General features: G+C 45.8%; 3 protein-coding genes across 8 annotated transcripts in view; 1 reads left to right on the forward strand and 2 right to left on the reverse strand.

Annotated features, from left to right (window-relative positions):
• The window catches only part of LOC147338502 (katanin p80 WD40 repeat-containing subunit B1-like), a 19,155-nt gene extending 13,582 nt beyond the window's left edge, over positions 1–5,573 (reverse strand). Inside the window, exons 1-4 of one of the 4 annotated variants that reach the window (XM_086294514.1) lie at positions 3,924–4,700; positions 3,742–3,825; positions 234–350; positions 11–141 (exon numbers count right to left, since the gene is read on the reverse strand). In XM_086294514.1, the coding sequence (XP_086150640.1) occupies positions 11–141; positions 234–282 (180 nt within the window). In that variant the 5' untranslated portion in view covers positions 283–350; positions 3,742–3,825; positions 3,924–4,700. Of the gene's footprint in view, positions 1–10; positions 142–233; positions 351–3,741; positions 4,701–4,864; positions 4,965–5,237 lie in introns of those variants that run through there. The other 3 variants (XM_086294462.1, XM_086294453.1, XM_086294471.1) reach the window with 3 other exon arrangements.
• Positions 5,099–11,973, forward strand: LOC147338503 (conserved oligomeric Golgi complex subunit 8-like). 2 transcript variants are annotated; one of them, XM_086294751.1, is made up of 6 exons: positions 5,099–5,279; positions 7,860–8,302; positions 8,764–8,971; positions 9,508–10,332; positions 10,419–10,587; positions 11,122–11,972. In XM_086294751.1, the coding sequence occupies exons 2-6, from the start codon at positions 7,974–7,976 to the stop codon at positions 11,379–11,381; spliced, it is 1,791 nt and encodes a 596-aa protein (XP_086150877.1). In that variant the 5' UTR covers positions 5,099–5,279; positions 7,860–7,973; the 3' UTR covers positions 11,382–11,972. The 2 variants fall into 2 exon arrangements, with proteins under 2 accessions (XP_086150877.1, XP_086150945.1); XM_086294819.1 differs by lacking the exon at positions 7,860–8,302 and having other exon boundaries at positions 11,122–11,973.
• LOC147338504 (RNA-binding protein NOB1-like) lies at positions 9,486–18,864 on the reverse strand. Of its 2 annotated transcripts, XM_086295055.1 has the most exons (10): positions 18,685–18,864; positions 18,041–18,173; positions 17,839–17,972; positions 17,524–17,595; positions 17,303–17,443; positions 15,885–16,025; positions 15,026–15,265; positions 14,786–14,883; positions 13,833–13,977; positions 9,486–13,693 (listed from the first exon to the last, which is right to left on the reverse strand). In XM_086295055.1, exons 1-10 carry the CDS (start codon positions 18,751–18,753, stop codon positions 13,424–13,426), a joined length of 1,443 nt encoding a protein of 480 aa, XP_086151181.1. In that variant the 5' UTR covers positions 18,754–18,864; the 3' UTR covers positions 9,486–13,423. The 2 variants fall into 2 exon arrangements, with proteins under 2 accessions (XP_086151181.1, XP_086151268.1); XM_086295142.1 differs by lacking the exon at positions 15,885–16,025 and having other exon boundaries at positions 18,685–18,847.
• Between the last annotated feature and the right edge of the window lie 51 nt (positions 18,865–18,915).

Consider the following 18,915-nt stretch of genomic DNA (forward strand, 5'->3'; position numbering starts at 1 on the left):
GGGGACTCACCATGATGCAGTTGGCCTTGCTGACGGCCCAGATGTTGACCCTGCAGTCCTCTCCTCCTGTGGCCAGCAGGCGGCCCGAGCTTTTCCCCAGAGCCAGACAGGAAATGGAGCTGGATTGAGCCTCGAACTCCTCTGTACGGCAACAAAGGAGGAACAAATTCAGGTCGGGCTGGGCTGCTGGACAGGAAGGGTGTGATGATCGTTTGAGTAACTTTAATACTCACGAAGGCGCCATGCGATCTTGGTTGTGCTGGAGGCAGCCATACTGGTCATACTGGGAGACTGGCTGCTGTGTTTGACGACCCCGGCTGAGGTTAATTCTCCTGGTTTAAAATGGAGCACTGTAACAAAAAATAATTTCCCCCAGGGATCAATAAAGTATTCTGATTCTGATTCTGATTTAGTGTTTGCACTGAGCGTCAAACACCTGCAGGAACACAACACAGTGATAAATAAGTGATAGAAGAGATAAGACATATAAAACCGTCTCAGTCTCGCCTCTCTGACGCTGAGCTCTCATTTCTACTCCCAGTGAAGATACCATCGTCTTCAGCTCGGCCTCCAAACCACACAGGTGTCACTACCACCCTGTAAACCCTCCCTTTCATGCTGGCTGCCGTCCTTCTGTCACAAATCACCCCTGAAACTCCACCAAGCCTGCACACTTCTTCATGTCTCTTGTGTGCTGTCCCTTGTTTTGGATGGTTGACCCCAAGTATTTAAACTCATCTATTATTGGAAAACACTGTATACAAGCCAGAAGCCAGATGATATAAGTTAGTTAAACTGCAGGAATGTCTTAAAGATATAAAAACCTTGATGACCGTTAATTTCCTACAAATATAGTATCTAACCAGATTCTTACCCTGGATGGCATTACCTTGGCCTCCAGTAACGCTGTGAGGAACCTTGGAGTCATTTTTGACCAGGACATGTCCTTCAACGCACATATTAAACAAATATGTAAGACTGCTTTCTTCCATTTGTGCAACATCTCTAAAATTAGAAATATCCTGTCTCAGAGTGACGCTGAAAAACTAGTTCATGCATTTATTACTTCCAGGCTGGACGACTGTAATTCATTATTATCAGGATGTCCTAAAAACTCCCTGAAAAGCCTTCAGCTGATCCAAAATGCTGCAGCAAGAGTGCTGACAGGGACCAGAAAGAGAGAGCAGATTTCTCCTGCTATAGTCTCAGGCTGCTGAAGGATTCCCATGATGCACTGAGTGTTTTCTTTTCCTCCCCTCACTCCCATACCGGCCCCTCCCCGAGCGTGGTTCTTCTCGAGGTTACTTCCTGTGACAATAAGTTTTTCCTCACCACTGTCACCAAGTGCTTGTTCATTTTACCTTTATTTATACAAATAGTCCTGAGACTCAATGCCTCATTTACAAGAGAGACCTGTTTCAAACAGGCATAATAAAATAACACCAATAAAATATTGAATATTTTACCAAGTGTCTACACAGTCAAACTAAAAACAAGATTCCCAGTGATGATTTCACAAAACCATTTATGCGTCTTTTAAAGTCTACGAGCAAAATCAGCTGAGAGCCTGAAATCCTTCTGTCATGTAATCCATGAGGACGGGACAGAAAAGGAGAATACCTTCTCTCTGAGGTCTGAACAGTGAGTGCAAAGAAGTCCTGAGACCGCAGATTGTGACTAAACTATTTGTCAGATTACAGGTAATCTGACAAATAGGAGACGAGTAAACCAGAAATGAATTTAGAGACAAAATGCTATCAATGAACCATCCTGCATGAGGCTAATGAGGACTAATCAACCAGTGAATATAAAGTACAGTGGTGTGCTAAAGGTTTTGAGCCGGTGATAAATCTTAATGCCGTGATAAACAAAGTCCAACGATCCATTTCTAAGAAAAACAAAACTCCAGCTTCAGCCTAGCTTCAACAGGAACTCGATGTTTGTAAGACTCCACAGCTTCATTGTTAATACATGTACCTTGAGAAGATACAAGAGAGGGAAGTTAGGATTAGGGTTAACCGAACCCTCTGAGAAGAACACAACCGTGGTTTTTTTTATAGATGCATTTCAAAGACAGCCTTAGCAGAAACAGCTGTGACTGTGTACGATCAAAAGCTAACTGCAAATGTTCGAAAACCATGTCGATACCAGGGTACCAGATTATTACCACAATTAATCATCTGCGTAAAAATAGGCAGTTGCACTTAGATTTTGTCCCACAGCACTGACATAAATAGTAAATAACGCAGGTCCCAAGACAGAAACCTGTGGCACTCCATCAGTCACATTTAAAAAACTGGAAGAGAGACCATTAAACTGCACACACTGCTTATGGTGAGAAAGGTGCTTAGCTTGGTCTGAACGGCCCTTTTCCAATAACCTCTGACATAAAACCCCACGATCAACAGTGCCGGAGGCTTTCGATCAATAAAAAGAGGGGTGCAGTATTTCTTTGCTTCCAGGGCCTCGTAGATATCATTGAGAACTTTAAATTTTAAACCTTTAAGTTACAGTACTGGAGAGATAAAATATCATTTTCATTCTGATAGCTCTAAGGTTGATTATTCCTCAGCCATTAAAGAATCTCAGCTAAAATACAGAGTTTGCAGATTGGTTCATATTATTACCATCCAAGAATCATCACCTTTCAGGAGGGCAGTACAAAGGCACACTGGGATCTCTGCTGAAGTGTTCAGTTGTATGGAAAGATTAAAAATATAAGACGCTGGCTCATCTATGATGCTTGCAAGCAGACGCAAGAAAAACGGAGACAGACTGTCTGGACCGGTGACTTTTTAATGTTAATGCTCTTCAAAGCTGTCAGAGAGAGAATTTATAGTCTGCCAACGCGTCCCAGGGACTTTGAGACTGTCAGTGGTTAAGATCAGAAAGTGATCACATTTGGATTTCCTAATAGAAGCAGCGAAGCTATTACGCAGCTGCCAAACCTTAGCCATTGGCATCAGTGTCGGACTTTCTTGAAGCTGCTCAGGGCTGCTTCCTGTCCCGCCCTTTCACTCTGACCTGGCTAAAAGCAGCATGTTTGTCCACAAGGCAGATAAAACTCTCAGAGTAATATTTACAAGCTAAGTTAACACCGTCCATCAATGTAAAACTGACCCAATGTAAATTCATGAAGTCGTGACAAAAGGCTTGCTCATGTAAAAGCTTTAAATTTCTGTTTGTGATGATGCTCAGAGCATGAAACTGTTCCTCGCAGCACCAACCACGCAGCGATCAGTCAAGTCGCTGGTAAAAACTGCTGTGGAGAAATGATGTGGCACATTAATCAAAGATGATTTATCTGGGGAATAAGGTGTGTGGGGCTTTAGTCATTTGTGTTAGATTAAAAACAGTGTGCCTTAAAATAATCAGACACAGGAGAAAACCGATCCCAATTAAAATCACCTACCAGAATGATTTCATTATAATAGCTGAGCCAAAGAGGAGAACGTGCCAGGGTCAAAGTCAACAGCAGTTAAAGACCTAGCTTTATAAAAAAACTGTCACACTTCTGCCTTTCTGAGGCTGCTTGAGCGATAAATTTTAAATCCATAAATTCCCACATCTCACGTCTCAGAAACAATTATTCATTTGGCACTACCTCCGGTGCTTGCATGTTAACCTTTCCACTCGTCTCTCTCATTGTGTGAATGAGAGTGAGACGAGTGGCACGTTATCCTCTTCGGTTCAGCTATTTTCCTCCTACTGACTTTCATTCCTCTTGTGTTCAGAGCATACCTCGACCTGCTCCCACTGCAGCTCACGGTGTCATCTGCAAACATCACGATCCACAGAGACTCCTGCCTGGCCTCGTCTATCAGCCTGTCCCCATCACCACAGCAAACAAGAAGGGGCTCAGAGGAGATCCCTGATGTAATCCCACCCCCATCTTGAACCCATCTGTCATTCCTACCACACACCTCACCACTGTCTCTCTCCGTCCTCATACATGTCCTGCACCACCCTCACATCCTTCTCTGCTACTCCCGACTTCCTCATGCAGTACCACAGTTCATCTCGTGATCCATAAAGACACGGTGCAGATACATCATCAACAACCTCAAAGCAACCGCACAATTCAAACTCCTTGAATTTTTTTCTTAAATAACATAATTCTTCACCTGCAAACACAAGATTTCACAAATGAACAAACAGAATAAATCTTGTTTGGTGTTATCAGGTGATGTCGGTTGGTGTCTGATATTCATTTCCTGCTATAACAAAAGTCTCCCAAATATGGGATAAATAAGATATTTCTCATCCTCATCAGCACCTTCATCTACATCCAAACTGTTAGATAATATCTATTTTTCTAACACAAAAATAATACTTAAAATCTGCAAGAACCTTCATGTGTTACTGTCTGCAGACTGAAGCGAACATTTCTGTTCCGCTTTATGGAAACTGGCGCATTTTTCTCAGATCATAACGTGTATGAAAACACCGGTAAACTAACTGAGCAGTGCTGTTGTGGTCAGGAGTGTTTGCTCTGCTCTCCTGGAGCTTCAGCTAACTTCAGGTAATCTCATTAAGGTTCTTCATTAAGCTCATTAAACCACAGACGAGCTCATGTTCAGACTAACACAGCAGAGGAGGTCCGTCTGCTCCCCACTTTAACCCGTTAACTCTGACTCTGTGGCGGGTGTTCCAGATCAACTGGCGTTTAGATCAACTGGCGTTTAGATCAACTGGCGTTGGTCGAACAGATGTGTGGCAGTCTTGCGTTTCAGGAGCTCCCACCGACAAACCAGCAAAAAACGCCAAATGTGTCACCTGTGACACTTGTGAGGTTGTCTCAAACACACTCCGTCAGTCTTGATGCTGTTGAACAACAAAATGTTTAAAAATGTGGCGAGTTTACCTGGTGATATCCTCATGCGCGACGCGATCAACTGGCGTTTAGATCAACTGGCGTTTAGATCGCGAAAACAGCAAACAAGTATGTTGTTCACAGGACACAAAGAGTAAACGATCGTTTACTCTTTGTGTCCTGTGAACAACATCGGCGTGGTGTTACTTGTTTGCTGTTTTCGCGATCTAAACGCCAGTTGATCTAAACTCCAGTTGATCTAAACGCCAGTTGATCTGGAACACCGGTGCTGACCTAACCACCCGCCGTACCGAGCTCCGGGCTAACGTTAGCCGAACACTGAGGCCGGGCATCGGCGTCAGGAGCAGCGGCTCCCCGGCGGAACTTGGACCGAGCAGACGCAGTCTGGCGTTGGGGAGCTTACCTCGGTCTGTCGGTCACCGACGGACGGCTTAAAGTTGATCCGGTGAGACGGCGACAGCAACTTGTCGACGGTCCGTTTACTGCTCGGCTGCAGCTTAGCAACTGAATCACACACCTCACTTCCGGTGACGTCATTACCCTTTTCCCCCAAACAACTTTATTAACAAATACGCTTCGAAGTCATGACTGTAGAAAACGATCACTAGGTTGAACTTTTCAGTAGCGCCGTTAACTTAGCGGTATTTATCTTAAATTTCCATTTCTCCAGATTTGACATGTTTCTCTTTGTTTTTATTTTTGTTACGTTTGCCAAACTTTTCCCTTTTTCTCAAATCTTTTCTGGTAAATTTAGATTTTTTTCCTTATAATTTCTCCTAAATGCATCTTTTATTTTCTTGTGATTAAGTATTTTCCCCCTCACATATCTGTCCCTTTTCTAAATTTGGTTTTTAGTTTCTCATAAACCTGGTTACCCGCCCCCTCTAAATTTGCCTCTAATGATTTAAGCTGCACTGAAAGAAAAGCAGCTTTGTAAGAAAATGAAAGCTATCTAAAATGACATTGTGTATTTACAAAACTAAAATAAAACTAAATTAATTAGGAAATTAATTCATTAGTTCAGGGCTGGATTGGGACAAAAAATCGGTCCGGGCATTTTGACTAGTGACCGGCCCACCAGGTATTACAGGAAAAGCCATAAAGCCTTTGAATGAAAACAAACGCTGTTGTGACAGTGATGTACAGTCTTGTTGGTATATGTAGGATTTCTATACATTGTACATCAGATGAAAACTTTGGTTGTAAGATTCAGATAATTATTTATTAAAAGCGAGACATTTTAAATGAGAATAAGAAAGAAAAGTATTTCTTTGTGCCCCCCTCTCCCTGTTAATGCCCTACCTGCCCCCCTGGCAAAACTTTGCTAGACCCGCCCCTGCACAGTTACCAGCTGTCAGCTACATAAAAAAGGATCCTGGTGTTATTTGTCTCTCAGAAACAGTTGATAACTTCAACTCATTCATGTCACCTAAAAGGTAAACCTGTTTCTCCATCACCTGTTCAGCTCTGATGATCCAGTAAGGACATCTCCTGGTTTCATCTTCATGTTTCCCTCTCACATAACCAAACCGACATCATGACCAGCAGTTTTACAGCTGTGGCTCCAGCAAACATCAGCTGATACTAGAAATTAATATTAAATAAATTCTAACAACAGCTGATCCAGCTTAAACGTGCTGCTGTTGTTTAGCGCGACATCTGCTGGTTTCCTGTTTCTGGCGCAAAGTGGGCGATCAACAAACGAGAGAGAAAAGCCGATCAGTTGATCATTGATCAGTTTCATGATTGAATGAGCGAAGAAGAGGCAGCTAACAGCGTAAAGACGCAGAATAAATCCAGCTTTGTGTCTTTTTCATTATAGCTGAAGTCCGGGACAAACTGCGTCTCTTCTCAGCTCAACACGAAACGCGTAATATTTTCTCTGATGATTCCGTTTTTACAGGACGGTTGGCAACTCTACTAACTAACCTTATGAATAAAGTAAAGTTCACTATCAGTAACATCATAGCACCACCCAGCTGTATAGGAACTCTGTCAGTACAAGTTATTGTAACTGACTGTAAAAAGTCAGCAACATGAAAATAAACTCCACCTAAACTTGGTTCATATCTGACCCAGATAGACTGCAGCTCATAACTTCTTACCTGAAGTTCAGTTCACCTGACACTCGGACCGGCGGCCGCCTCGGGGCTCTCCTCCTCCTCCTGCCTCCCCTTTCCCTCATCCACCTGCTGGCCTCAGTGGGAGCTCCGCCATAGCCACCACCAAACAACTTCTTACACATCTGCCAGCATCTGGCCAATCCACCACCTTTCATTGTTTATACTGTTACAAACAAACAAAAAACCATCGGCCCATAAAAACGAAAAATCACCAAATGCCCGGTATGCCCATGGCCAGTCTATGCATTAGTTGTAATAACGTAATTCGTTTAAATTAATTTAGGCTATTTTTAGCCTCACTAGGCTTTGGTGCAGAGGTTCACTGAGAGGTTAACGAGTGTGTGTAATTTTTCTATTACAGTATCATATATACTTACTGTACTGTAATGTACTTAGAATATTATTATCATATTATTATACAGGTAAATCAGTATCCTAGTAATTATTCATATTGGTGTTGGTGATATTTGCAAAAACATTTAAACAGTCATAAATTAATTGTTGGCCTGTAATCTGTGAAAAAAGTGTTAGACATCTCTCTCATGAATAATTCATTCACTTTCCACAAAAAAAAAAGAAATCCTATCTCAAGGCAGAAGCTGCCTTGATAATAGCTGAGTTATCAGTTTTTAGCAACAGAAATGTCTTTTTCCAGAGAGACGTGGCCAACAAATGTAACGTCACAGTTATAGAAACATGATTTAAGTGACCAAAAAGGACAAAATAGATATAATAACTCAATAAATCAGAGTCACAAATATATTCTATGTATTTCATATATACCTATTATTATAGTATACAGTCAAAACAAAACAAAAACAAAGAAACTTCGGAAATGACTTTTTGGCACAACACCGGCAGGTGGCAGTATTTCACCTTTAAGCTTTTTTGACACGCGTCAGAAGGAGAAGAAGAAGAACCGGGACGTGTTCGTCAGCACTGGATGTTCCGGTTGTTTACAACCAGGAAATCTGTCAGTTTGTGAACCGGGACTCCGTGAACCTGCAGCGGTAAACATGGCGGCGGTGGACGTGGAGGATGAGAGCATCCTGGCGTCCATCTTTAAGGACAGCTTCCCGGACAGCTGGAGGGACAACCCGGACTTCGCGGCCTACCTGTCGGAGCTCAGCTCCTTCGGGGTGGAGAAGCTGGGTCGGGAGCCGGAGAGGCTGGCGGAGGAGCGGGCTCAGATCCTGCAGCAGACCCGGGAGCTGGCCTTCTCCAACTACCAGACCTTCATCCGCACCGCCGACTGCACCGAGCACATCTACCGGGACTTCGGGCGGGTGGAGAGCAGCGTGTCCCGGCTGCTGGACAAGCTGCCCCGCTTCGGAGAGAATTGCAGGTCGGTGGCTCCCTGTGGAGGGGATGTCAGCAGGAGGAAACTGGGGTCTATAAAAGTGTCATCATTTACTGTTAGGTTAATAAAAACTTTAGATATTTTTTAAAAAGCACACAGGATGAACTGATCAAGGAGAGAGATGCAGATTATTATTATTGTAGCTCACTGTAGGATCACAAAGTGAATAACTTAGTTATTTTCTTAGGAATATGCCACAGAAGGTGAATTGACTGGGAATAAAACAGCAGCAGATTAATTTCCCTTGAGCTGGCTCGTCAGCCTCCTTTCAGAATAAAAAACAGGCAGCCAGACTTTAGCCACAACCAGAACAAAACTACAGACTGGGAACATTAATGAAAGATAATAAAAGGTTCTTAGAGCTATAAAGTGTTACGTGTTACACATAGTTGTGTTTTTGCTGTTGTGCTGTCTCTCTGAGCTTTGGGGGCTCATTTTGTTTTCAGGCACTTCATGAAAGAGGCGGAGGAGATCGGAGCAAGCCGCCGGATGAACAGCCTCACTCTGAACCGCCACACGGAGATCCTGGAGATTCTGGAGATTCCTCAGCTCATGGACACCTGCGTCCGCAACGGCTACTACGAAGAGGCTCTGGAGCTGGCGGCATACGTGAAGAGGCTGGAGAAGAAACACTCGTCGCTGCCCGTCATCCAGGTGAGTCCAGACCAGGCTGACCAAAAAGCGGGTGTGTTTGGGGTTTTTTTACTGCCTGAATGAAACTCTAAATGTTATTTAGGAAAATGAACTGTTAGGGCTAAATAAACGTTACTTTTCTTTGATTTTCTGTCGTGTGATGTTGGAGAAAAAATGTTCAAATAAACAATTACACGTGTGAAGAGAATTAAAGAGCTCAGGCTCCAGACCGCTCTGAATACTCAGTTTTCTTTTGTTACGTGCACAGCTAACAAGCTCTGGGTGTTGCCCCTCAGCAGGCTTCCAGGTGTTGGCCAGCTGGAATAAAGCAGGCTTTCAGAGAAGGTGAAAAAGCTAAAATGTGACTGCGGGAGGTTGTTGATGGGGCTCAGGTTCAGGTACAGGCTGGAAATCGCTAGTTTAAACTCTAAATTGACAAAAACTGGAGAAAAACAGTTGAGAAACTTTCTCTTTGCTGAGATATAAAACAGAAAAGGTCACTGTGGAGAACATCTAATGTTTCGGCTCCTCTAACCTTTGACCTTCTCCATCTTTAGGGTATCGTGCGTGAAGTGCGTCAGTCGGCTCAGCTGATGCTCAACCAGCTGTTGCAGCAGCTCCGCAGCAACTCCCAGCTTCCCGTGTGCCTCCGCGTCATCGGTTACCTGCGGCGCATGGACGTGTTCACGGAGGCGGAGCTGCGGGTGAAGTTCCTGCAGGCTCGCAGCACTTGGCTGCACTCCATCCTCGCCGCCATCCCTGAAAACGATGCTTACTTTCACATCACCAAGACCATCGAGGCCTGCAGGGTGCACATGTTTGACATCATCACCCAGTACAGAGCCATCTTCTCTGACGAGGACCCGCTAGTGCCCCCCGCCGGTGGGCTCATGGCTGTGAACGAGGGCGCCATCTTCCACGGCTGGGTGGTGCACAAGGTGGCAGAGTTCCTGGAGACCTTAGAGAGGGACCTGCAGCGGGGTGTGGGCAGCCGCCTGGACTCCCTGCTGGGTCAGTGCATGTACTTCGGTTTGTCCTTCAGCAGGGTGGGGGCGGACTTCCGCGGGCAGCTGGCGCCCATGTTCCAGCGGGTGGCGGTGGACACGTTCCGCGGAGCCGTGAAGGAGGCGGTGGAAAAGTTCCAGGAGGACATGAACCTGTACACCCTCATCGCCCTGCCCTCAGTGCTGGCAGGGACCATCCCCGTCGTAGCCCCCGCCCCGCAGCCCGGCACCCTGCAGCCCCCAATGTCCCTGCTGGACTTCCAGCCGCTCGCCTGCTTTCTCAACAACATCCTGACCGCCTTCAACGACCTCCGCCTCTGCTGCCCCATCGGAGTGGTGGAGAATGTCACCAAATGCCTGGAGGAAGCCCTGAAGATGGTGAGCAGCTGGATCTTTGGTGTAATCTGGGTTAAAGTCAGACTGATGCTGGATTAACAGCTGCTGACGGTGTCGTTTTTTGTCAGGTGACCCGTCAGATTCTGGTGTTTCACCGGGCGGAGGAGACGGCCTTCAGCAGCCGGGAGAAGGAGCTGTTTATTCAGTTCTGCTGTGCGTACGCTGAAGACCTGCTGCCCTTCCTGAACCGCTGCCTGCAGGTCCTGTTTCCACCGGCTCAGCTCGCTCTCATCCTGGGTGAGGACTCGCAGCAACGTCTGAGTTTGTTTCTTCGTTTAAAACGGACGCGGTGATGCTGAAGACGTTTAACGACGGGCCTGGAAGTGAAGCCGTTATTCCAATAATGCGGTCTCAGTTTAAACTGTTGTCCTTGCGTTGTTGTTCTTGTTGGTCACCTTCGGTCTCGGGCTGGAAACCGCATGAACGTACATGGTAGACTGTACATAAAAGATGGGCGTAGCCACTGGGACATTTGTGAAACCATGGTCTGAATTTGGAGTAATGACCGCTTCAGCCTGTAGGGGGCACTAATAAAACCACAAAATCACCACACAAGCTTTTTTTGTGTAGTAAAGTTAAACTTTTGGTCCAATCAGTCAATGAGAAGAAAACTTCACAAAATTAGTTTAAAAGAGAAAAAAATCTTTAACCTCTTTTTCTTTTTTTGCCCTGGACTCTCTTCTCAAAGTTATTCTTTGTAATGGCTAAAATAGCTTAAGAAGTGCTGAGCAGCAGAGTTTGGTCTGAATCAAATCTGTTGTCTCTCCGCAGGTGTTCCTCCCACCCAGCTGCACAAGTACGGCCATCTGGGCTCCATCGACCTCGCCACAGTCCTCGAGCCTCTGGACTTCCTGCTTCCTCAGAAGGAGCCGCCGGTGCCAGAGGTCGACATTACGGCAGAATTGAGCAGCCTGACGTTTGACATGGAGCCCAAAGAACCGGCGCCGACCCCATCCGATGTCAGAGACTCCAAACCCGGAGCTGAACTGACAAAGACAGAGTTTAAAGAGCCGAAGCAGGACGAGGAGTGAAGGCGAGGAAACGCTGGCTCTAAACTGTATCCTGTGACGGACATCTGTCAAAACTGAAGCATTAAAATATTTTTATATATGTGAGAAAAAGGCTTTAATGGTGACATTTCTTCTCTTATTTAAAGGTTTACTCACTAACGTAGAAGGAAAATAAGCAAATAGTTTAGTTTGCTTCTTTTTCCATCGATGATGGAGTCCACCTGATTTTAACTCTGCTCCCGGAGATCTTCAGCTCGTTCTCGTCCTTTAAGAAGGAAAAACTGAATGTTTGTGTTTTCCTGGTAACGTGTCAGAAATGTGAGAAAACCAAAAGTTTGGTTTATTATAGGAAAGTCCTGAAGGGCAGAAACTGACTCTGCATTTTCATCCAGCGTCGGCCTCATCTTTGAGCTTTTTCTGCTGAGGCAGCTGGGAGTTGTAGTCCGTCAGCTGGGAGTTGTAGTCCGTCAGCTGGGAGTTGTAGTCCGTCAGCTGTGTCTGATTTACATGGTGGGTTTGTTAAACTGTCTGGACACTTAAATCTTTCACTTTGATTCAAAGATTCATTGGAAATCAATAAAGATCAATTATATTGACGAGTCAGTCTCATGTTTAAAGGAGCGTACTGCAGTTTCTGCACAGTCACGGTCAGTCTGAGCTGATCTCCACCTGTCTGGAATATCTGAAGATAAACTCAAGGATCTCCACCTTCACAGATCTACAGGTGAGCACCTCGTGGACGCTACTTCCACCAACTAACAGCCTTACTACACCTGCCTGTTAGGTCTTATTTTCCTGTTTAAAAATATAAACCTTCCAGTGATCATGTTCTCCCTCTGCGTCGTGTTTGAATCGTTGGTTTTTGTGTAATTTTACTGTCAGACGGCGACGGGACAATTCAATGATGTAATGCTGTGTTACCATAGAAACACAGCATTTCTGGCACAACTTCAGTGACTCACAAGGTGCAACGAGAAGATAAAGGCATAAAAGGTCCAGCACTATGCGGCACACAGTGGTGTTACCGTTTAACCACACGCCAAAGCATGAAATTGTAATCAATAATAAAGTTTATTTATGTCGAACATGTGGCCCTCGGCCCCAGAGGCAGCCCACTGAAGGGTCACGTTTGGTCCGGCTTTACAAAGTGAAAACTGCAGAGAAGTCGGTTTGCGTTTTTCAGTGCAGGACCCCGACGTTACAGGACAGTTAGAAATGTTTCTCATGATGATGTTTTTATCATAAAGATGTAAAATACTGAAGATCAGCCATAAACACTGAGCTGGAAACTATAACGTAGTTCAAGCAGACTCGCTGTGAAAGGTTTCACTGCTCTCTAAAACAAATATTTTAATAAGAATATTACGTCTGGCAAAATTTGAAGGAAGGAGGATTTACACCTTAGTCGTTGTTTAAACCCTGAACCTGATGTGCACCTGCACGCTGTAGCCGTGTAACCCAGAGTGACCGTGATTGGTCCGTTCAGTACTGCCGTTTGCTCTTACAGATGTTCATCCACCTCTGCCATCCTTCATCTAATCGACTGGAGGAGAAACGTCTCCAGCAGCGAGTGTTTAGGAGCAGAGCTTTATTTCTTCCTTCTTCACTCACAGAAATCCTGATATGTAGCAGAATCTCTGTATCACGTCGCCGCCCTGCAGACCGAGCGCGCTCCTGCCTCTGTGGTGGAGGTAATGAGCAGAAACAGACACCGATGTGAAATTTCACACACTTTTAATGTATTTATTATTCTGGCTCGTTCCATAAGGGATGCTATGTAATCTGTAATAATCTGGAGCTGGTATTGTTAGAGTCACTCGTGCTGCCAGCAGTTAATTCGCCCGTGTGTCGCCGAGTGTCGACTTCCTCTGGCTGTCACGCGCGTCTCTTCTGCTTTGAACACCGTGTTTAGAGCTGTAGTTAATCCTCATGTCTTGGATGTCTGACTGTCCATGAACGCACCAGAAGACCTGGTGAGTTAATCTGTCGCACGTGAGCCGATGGATGATTTGGGAAATGACGGTCCGGTCCTTTAATTTAAACACGATGCATGCTCGCCATCTTTACTTCTTCTTGATGAACTTCCTGCGGGTGGCGTTGGGGTTGGCCCGCCTCCTGCCGCCGCCACACTGGCCGTCTCTGATCTGCAGGTTGGCGGCTCGGCTGTAGATGTCGTTCTCACAGAACGGCGACGCTCCGGCCACGTAGTCCGGGTTGAAGACATCGGTCTTCTGGCGAGCCTTCCGGGAGAGCCTCTGCTGGGGGAAGCGCTGGTCCTCCACCAGCTGGGGGTTGGTGGAGTGTTTCCCCCCCTGAGGCAGAGGCAGCGTGTGCTGAAACACAAGACGGCAGCGATCATGTTTAGGACGTTTAGACCCGACTCAGGCAGAACTGAAGCGGTCTGAAAAAACGATTTACGCTGCAGATGCGAACGCAGAGTCATTTTAGAAGTGATAAAACGCCGCGTCTCACCCGGAGCCCTCTGGGGTTCAACACTTTGGGGTTTTTGGAGAAATGCATCTGCATGCTGCCATCCTCGTTCACCGTCACCGCCAGCTTCTTCAGGGTTCTGTTCCCGCAGTGAGGACAGAAAGCTTTGTTCATGTCGCTCGTCGTCCTGGAATCGAAACATTTAACAGGTCAATGCTCCTGGACGGGCAACCCCTCGCTTTATTCTCCTTACAGCCTCTAAGAACAGGACAGGTCACTAACATCTGTCCGTCTGAGGAACATCTGTCCTCTCATGTTAGGTTTGTTCCAACCCTGCACTCCACGCTCCATCGTTCTGATCCACTTTAACATCTGTGCTTTTTCTTAAAGCAGGCGTGGGCGAACTCCAGGCCTCGAGGGCCGGAGTCCTGCAGGTTTTAGATCCAACACAGCTGATTTAAATGTCTAAATGACCTCCTCAACATGTCCTGAAGTTCTCCAGAAACCAGGTAATGAACTAATCATGTGATTCAGGTGTGTTGACCCAGGGTGAGATCTAAAACCTGCAGGACGCCGGCCCTCCCACCCCTGGTGTAGAGCCACTTTAATGGATTATATTCAGATTTTTACATGATGTTTTATTTTGACCTTATTTACATCTGTATCTCTGGAGCACCTTTATTATATTTTTCTATGTAAGCATCATTTTTACTGTGTTTTATTATTTTTATTTTAACCTACTCAAGCAGCAATTTAATACATTTATTTATTTATTTTATTCCTTTCATTGACTTTGTCCATTTTATTTATGTATTAATTTATCTTTATTCTTTTAATAAAGCAGTCCTGACATTTTCACTTGTTCAGCACCTTTATTCTACTCTTGATATAAATTTAAATGTTTTAAATGTCGTGTTTTGTATTTTTCGCTGGAACGGATTCGAGCTGCCTCCCTTTCAGCCTGAAGAGGTTTTGTTAACTTTGTTCGGACTCACTTGAAGCAGGCGTGACATCTCAGGATGTAGTTCCTCGCCTGCTTGATCAGCATCCCGTTCACAGAGAGAACGTGAAGTCCGATCTGAATGAGAACGTTCTGGGACACAGACAGCGAAAGCTTTTTGAAGTCCGGCGTAAAGCAGGAGAATATTTATTCACGCAGCGGTTTACTGAAACCATTCACACAAACCTTTAGACAGAAGGTGAAAAACAGCGAATGCACCGTCTGCATCCGTTACCTGCATGGCGAAGTCGGTGGTGAGACAGCCGACTTTGATGTCAGCTGGAGCCGTCCAATCAGCGGAGTCCATTTTCACCTCTTTGATGTTACCGGGAGTGATCCATCCTCCTCCATCGTCATCGTCCTCCTCGTCATCTTCGTCATCAGGCTCGTTCTCTTTGTCCTCGTCGTCCGATTGGCCCGCCGACGCCCTTTGCTCCGCCCTCTCCTCTGTCTGTGGTGATTCGTTGCCCTCTTTCTGTAAACAAACATCATCATCATCATCATCATCATCATCATCATCATCATCACTGCAGTCTGACAGGTGACAGAAGTTATGACTCAGTGAGAGATGTAAAATTCCTCCTTTGTCTCCTTGCTTCCTCTCACATGCATCCTTTCCTACGGGGAGATGTTGAGGAGGAAACCCTGTTTATCCCACGCCATCAACGTCAGGAACGTTTTCCACACGATTCACTATTTACACATTACAAGAATAAGACCTCAGATCACACTTGAACTACTTTTTCTCTTGAAATGTGCTGCAGGAGGTGGAGGTGGTGGGCATGCACATGAAGTTCAGAGGCTGCAACACAACAACAGAAATAAAAGGGTAATGCACTGATGCACTAGAGTCTGACTGGCGTGTGAAACCATGCAAACACAAAGACGCCTGCAGCCCTCAAAGTCTCATGGAGGCTCCTTTAAATATGAACGAGGTCTCCTGCAAACTGCAGCCGGTCACACTCAGCCACAAGCGCTCACTGAGGGGCTGAACCGAGGCTCAGAGGAACACAAAGGATTATTCTGAACTGTGAATCATGCAAAGCTGCTCTACGAGACTCCCAGCATGAAAACATTCTTCCCTTTCAACTCACCAGTAAACCCAGCAGCTCATCGCTGAAGGTCAGGAGCGGATCCCTCCAGAACAGAAAGCTGCTGAACTGGTCTCCGTCCGAAGTCGTCCGTGTGTCCGCTTGTTTCTGTCCGCCGCTCGATTTTAAACCCTCCGCTGGACCCTGACAGAGCAGCAGCGATAACACACACGCTGTGTTTACGTGCACAACCTGGAGACACAATCTCTTTTCCAACAACACGGCACCCAACTCCATTCATCCACCCATGCCTCCGTCCATCCATCCACCCATGCCTCCATCCATCTGTCTGTCCATCCATCCTTAGTGGCCGGGGAAAACAGATGTTCCTCTCTTCAGACATTTTCTCGGGAATTTCCACCCAGCTGCGAGCTTTAACCTCTCCAGTGTGTCCTGGTTCTGTCCTGGGTGAAACAGTTAACCTGCAGCGCTGCAGGTTTTCTGGTCGGACCCCCAAAGCACCCTAGCTGGCTCCCTTCAGTGTGGAGGACTAACAACCACTGCACGATGTTCCAAACCAGTTCCACATGTTTTCACAGGAAAAAACCCAGTAAAGACACAGCACCACAAAACCTCTGTGCTCAGAGGTGGAACCACGCCACTGGCTGTGGGAGGGGACAGACATTCACACATGCAGCTCACAGAGTCCGTCCTCCATGATTTTATTCTGTGGATGTTACTTTAAACTCTGCTTCTTTGGTCTTAGAACAGTCAGAATAATGGAGCTGGTTTCATCAGTGGCAGAGAGATTGTGTATGTGTTTGTAACAAAGGCAGCTCGGCTCGGTTTCTGAAGCTTCTCGCCTGTTTTCTACGATCGCTTTAAGACACGTTCACAGAGGAAAGGTTCTGAGCATTGAAACTATCTGTGCAAACACAGACGTCTGTGTCAGCAGAGGGATTTAAAACCCTCTGAGGAAGTCGTTACAGCGAGAGTCGGTGAGACTGTGAGGTCCAGGTGCTCCTCGTCCTCTCGCCACGGCATGAAGTCTCAGACCGTCACTTATCGTGCTTTTAATGTTTGTCGCATCAAAAATACAAAAGAATAGAAAAAGTCTGAGGAAATGAAGACGAGCTCCGAAACAACATCAGAACAAAGCTCAAAATTGTGTATTTTAAAAACTAAGCACAGACGAAGGTCAGCAGAAGGTACATCGTCAGATTTTCCCCAATTTTAACTGACAGCGTAAAGAAACGAGAGATTTACAAGAAAGGAAATAACTTTTTTAAACACTTTGAAAGGAGTCGAGTATTTCTGCCTGTGACGTTCAGATTCTCCTAAATCTCTCAAGTTTGGTTTCCTGATTAAAATAATTTCACATTATGAGGAAAAGATGCAAAAATTAAACGACAGAAACTTCTAAAGCTACTGTCTCAAAACATCTACGATCGAACCAAACAGAGCTGTGTTTCTTTCCTCACCAGTAAACCCAGCAGCTCGTCATCGATGGCCGGCAGCGGCTCCCTCCAGAACTGGAAGCTGTTGAACTCGTCGCCGTTGGTCTCGTTCGGCGTCTTCTTTTCCGTCTCCGTCTGTTGGACAATCGTGCTGTCCGCAGGTTTCTGAAGACGCAAACACAAAGTGAGAAAACGTTCCTGTCTGCACGCCGGCCTGACGGCTGACACGAGCGTCCGACTCTCACCTTGGAAGGAAAGTGGAACCCGGCGACGTTCATCGGAGTCTCGGGGTGGCGCTGCGTGCTCTGAATGTTCACCTGGATCAGAAAATAACCAGAGGAGTCTGAGTTTATCACAGTGTGGAGTTAAACTTCTACGTGTCTGCTGTACAGAGTCAAGAATAGAATAGAATAGAACAACCCTTTATTGGGATTGTACAACCAAAGTATGGGTGCAATGAACACGCGAGGCTAACTGCACAGGAGTAAAAATATACATAAATATTAAACACATTAGGAATAAACAGCAAACAGGAGCGCGAGTCTGTGTGCTGCAGGTACCTTAACCTCCGGCTCCTTCCTCAGGTGCTGCGAGCCCACGTTCTCCAGCTCCAGCTGGTAGGTCAGAGCCAGGACTTTGATGTCGGTGGCTGAGAGACTCGGATAGTCCCCGGTCTTCTTGGAGAACTCTGTCACTGAAAACAGACACCAGGATGTTAAATCACACCTTTACAAGAGGTTTGGGATTCAGACGCCCGCTCACCGTGTCTGATGTGCTCTGGATGAGGTTCCTTAAAGTGCAGCTGGTACGGCAGGAAGGCCAGGCTCCTCCTGGTGGGCTTGTCTCGGATCTCTTCCACCACATCTTTCAGGGTGTAGATATTCCTGCCGATTTCCTACCAAATAAAACCAACAGAGTGAGATAACATCGGGAAGCTTCAGCCTCATCTTTATCGTGGCAGCAGCCAGAATTCATTTTTTTAATGCGCTTCAAGCTAAAATCTTTATTAAAGTTCCAGTGAATATTTATTTTACTAAACACGGTTTTTTTCTCCTTTAACAGTCTGAGAACAGAGACCAGATCCGGACCAAAAACCTGTCCATCTACGTTTAAACCTGAACTACAGCATCCGGTGATGCTTTGAACACCATTGATCCAGATCTCCTTTCTCTGGACGACATTAAAGATCCGGGACCAGATGAACACATTTAACTCAGTTTTATGGTCCTGGATCATTTATTGTCCCTGTGAAAGCAGAAGACGATCCGGTTTCTCGGTTTGTTGTCGGGGACCTGTTGGCCTCCAGCTCCACGCTGAGTCCTCTCCCCCCGGTCTCTGAAGCCCCTCTCCCGGGTCAATCACACCCTCACAACCCGGTCCACCTGTATCAGGAGGGACAGACTCACCTGGAGAGGAGCTTTCCTTAAAAACGCTCCTGCATCTGCGACAACATGCTCTACCAGGGTGGTCGCCATCTTGGTTTGGCGAACAGCAGCGGGAGCGACCAATCAGAAGAGAGGGGAAACACTCGTGACACGTAGAAGCCGAAAACACGTCATTCATGTGGGAAAGTTGAACTTAACCATTAAAGTTGTTTTTAAAAAAGTGAAACGTTTGTTTTCTTATTTAATTCGTGT

The sequence above is a fragment of the Aulonocara sp. 'chitande type north' Nkhata Bay genome, linkage group LG1 (genome assembly GCF_057382095.1).
Source record: "Aulonocara sp. 'chitande type north' Nkhata Bay isolate Kocher_YH1m ecotype deep benthic linkage group LG1, A_spYH_male_GT1.1, whole genome shotgun sequence".
NCBI lineage: Eukaryota > Metazoa > Chordata > Actinopteri > Cichliformes > Cichlidae > Aulonocara > Aulonocara sp. 'chitande type north' Nkhata Bay.

Coding starts and splice junctions, on each gene's coding strand:
- LOC147338503 (XM_086294751.1), top strand. CDS start 7,974: ATGGCGGCGGTGGACGTGGAGGATGAGAGCATCCTGGCGTCCATCTTT. Junction 8,303..8,763: donor CGCTTCGGAGAGAATTGCAG/GTCGGTGGCTCC, acceptor TTTTGTTTTCAG/GCACTTCATGAAAGAGGCGG. Junction 10,333..10,418: donor TGGAGGAAGCCCTGAAGATG/GTGAGCAGCTGG, acceptor GTTTTTTGTCAG/GTGACCCGTCAGATTCTGGT.
- LOC147338504 (XM_086295055.1), bottom strand. CDS start 18,753: ATGGCGACCACCCTGGTAGAGCATGTTGTCGCAGATGCAGGAGCGTTT. Junction 18,174..18,684: donor TAAGGAAAGCTCCTCTCCAG/GTGAGTCTGTCC, acceptor TTTATTTGGTAG/GAAATCGGCAGGAATATCTA. Junction 17,444..17,523: donor GGTTCCACTTTCCTTCCAAG/GTGAGAGTCGGA, acceptor TTGCGTCTTCAG/AAACCTGCGGACAGCACGAT.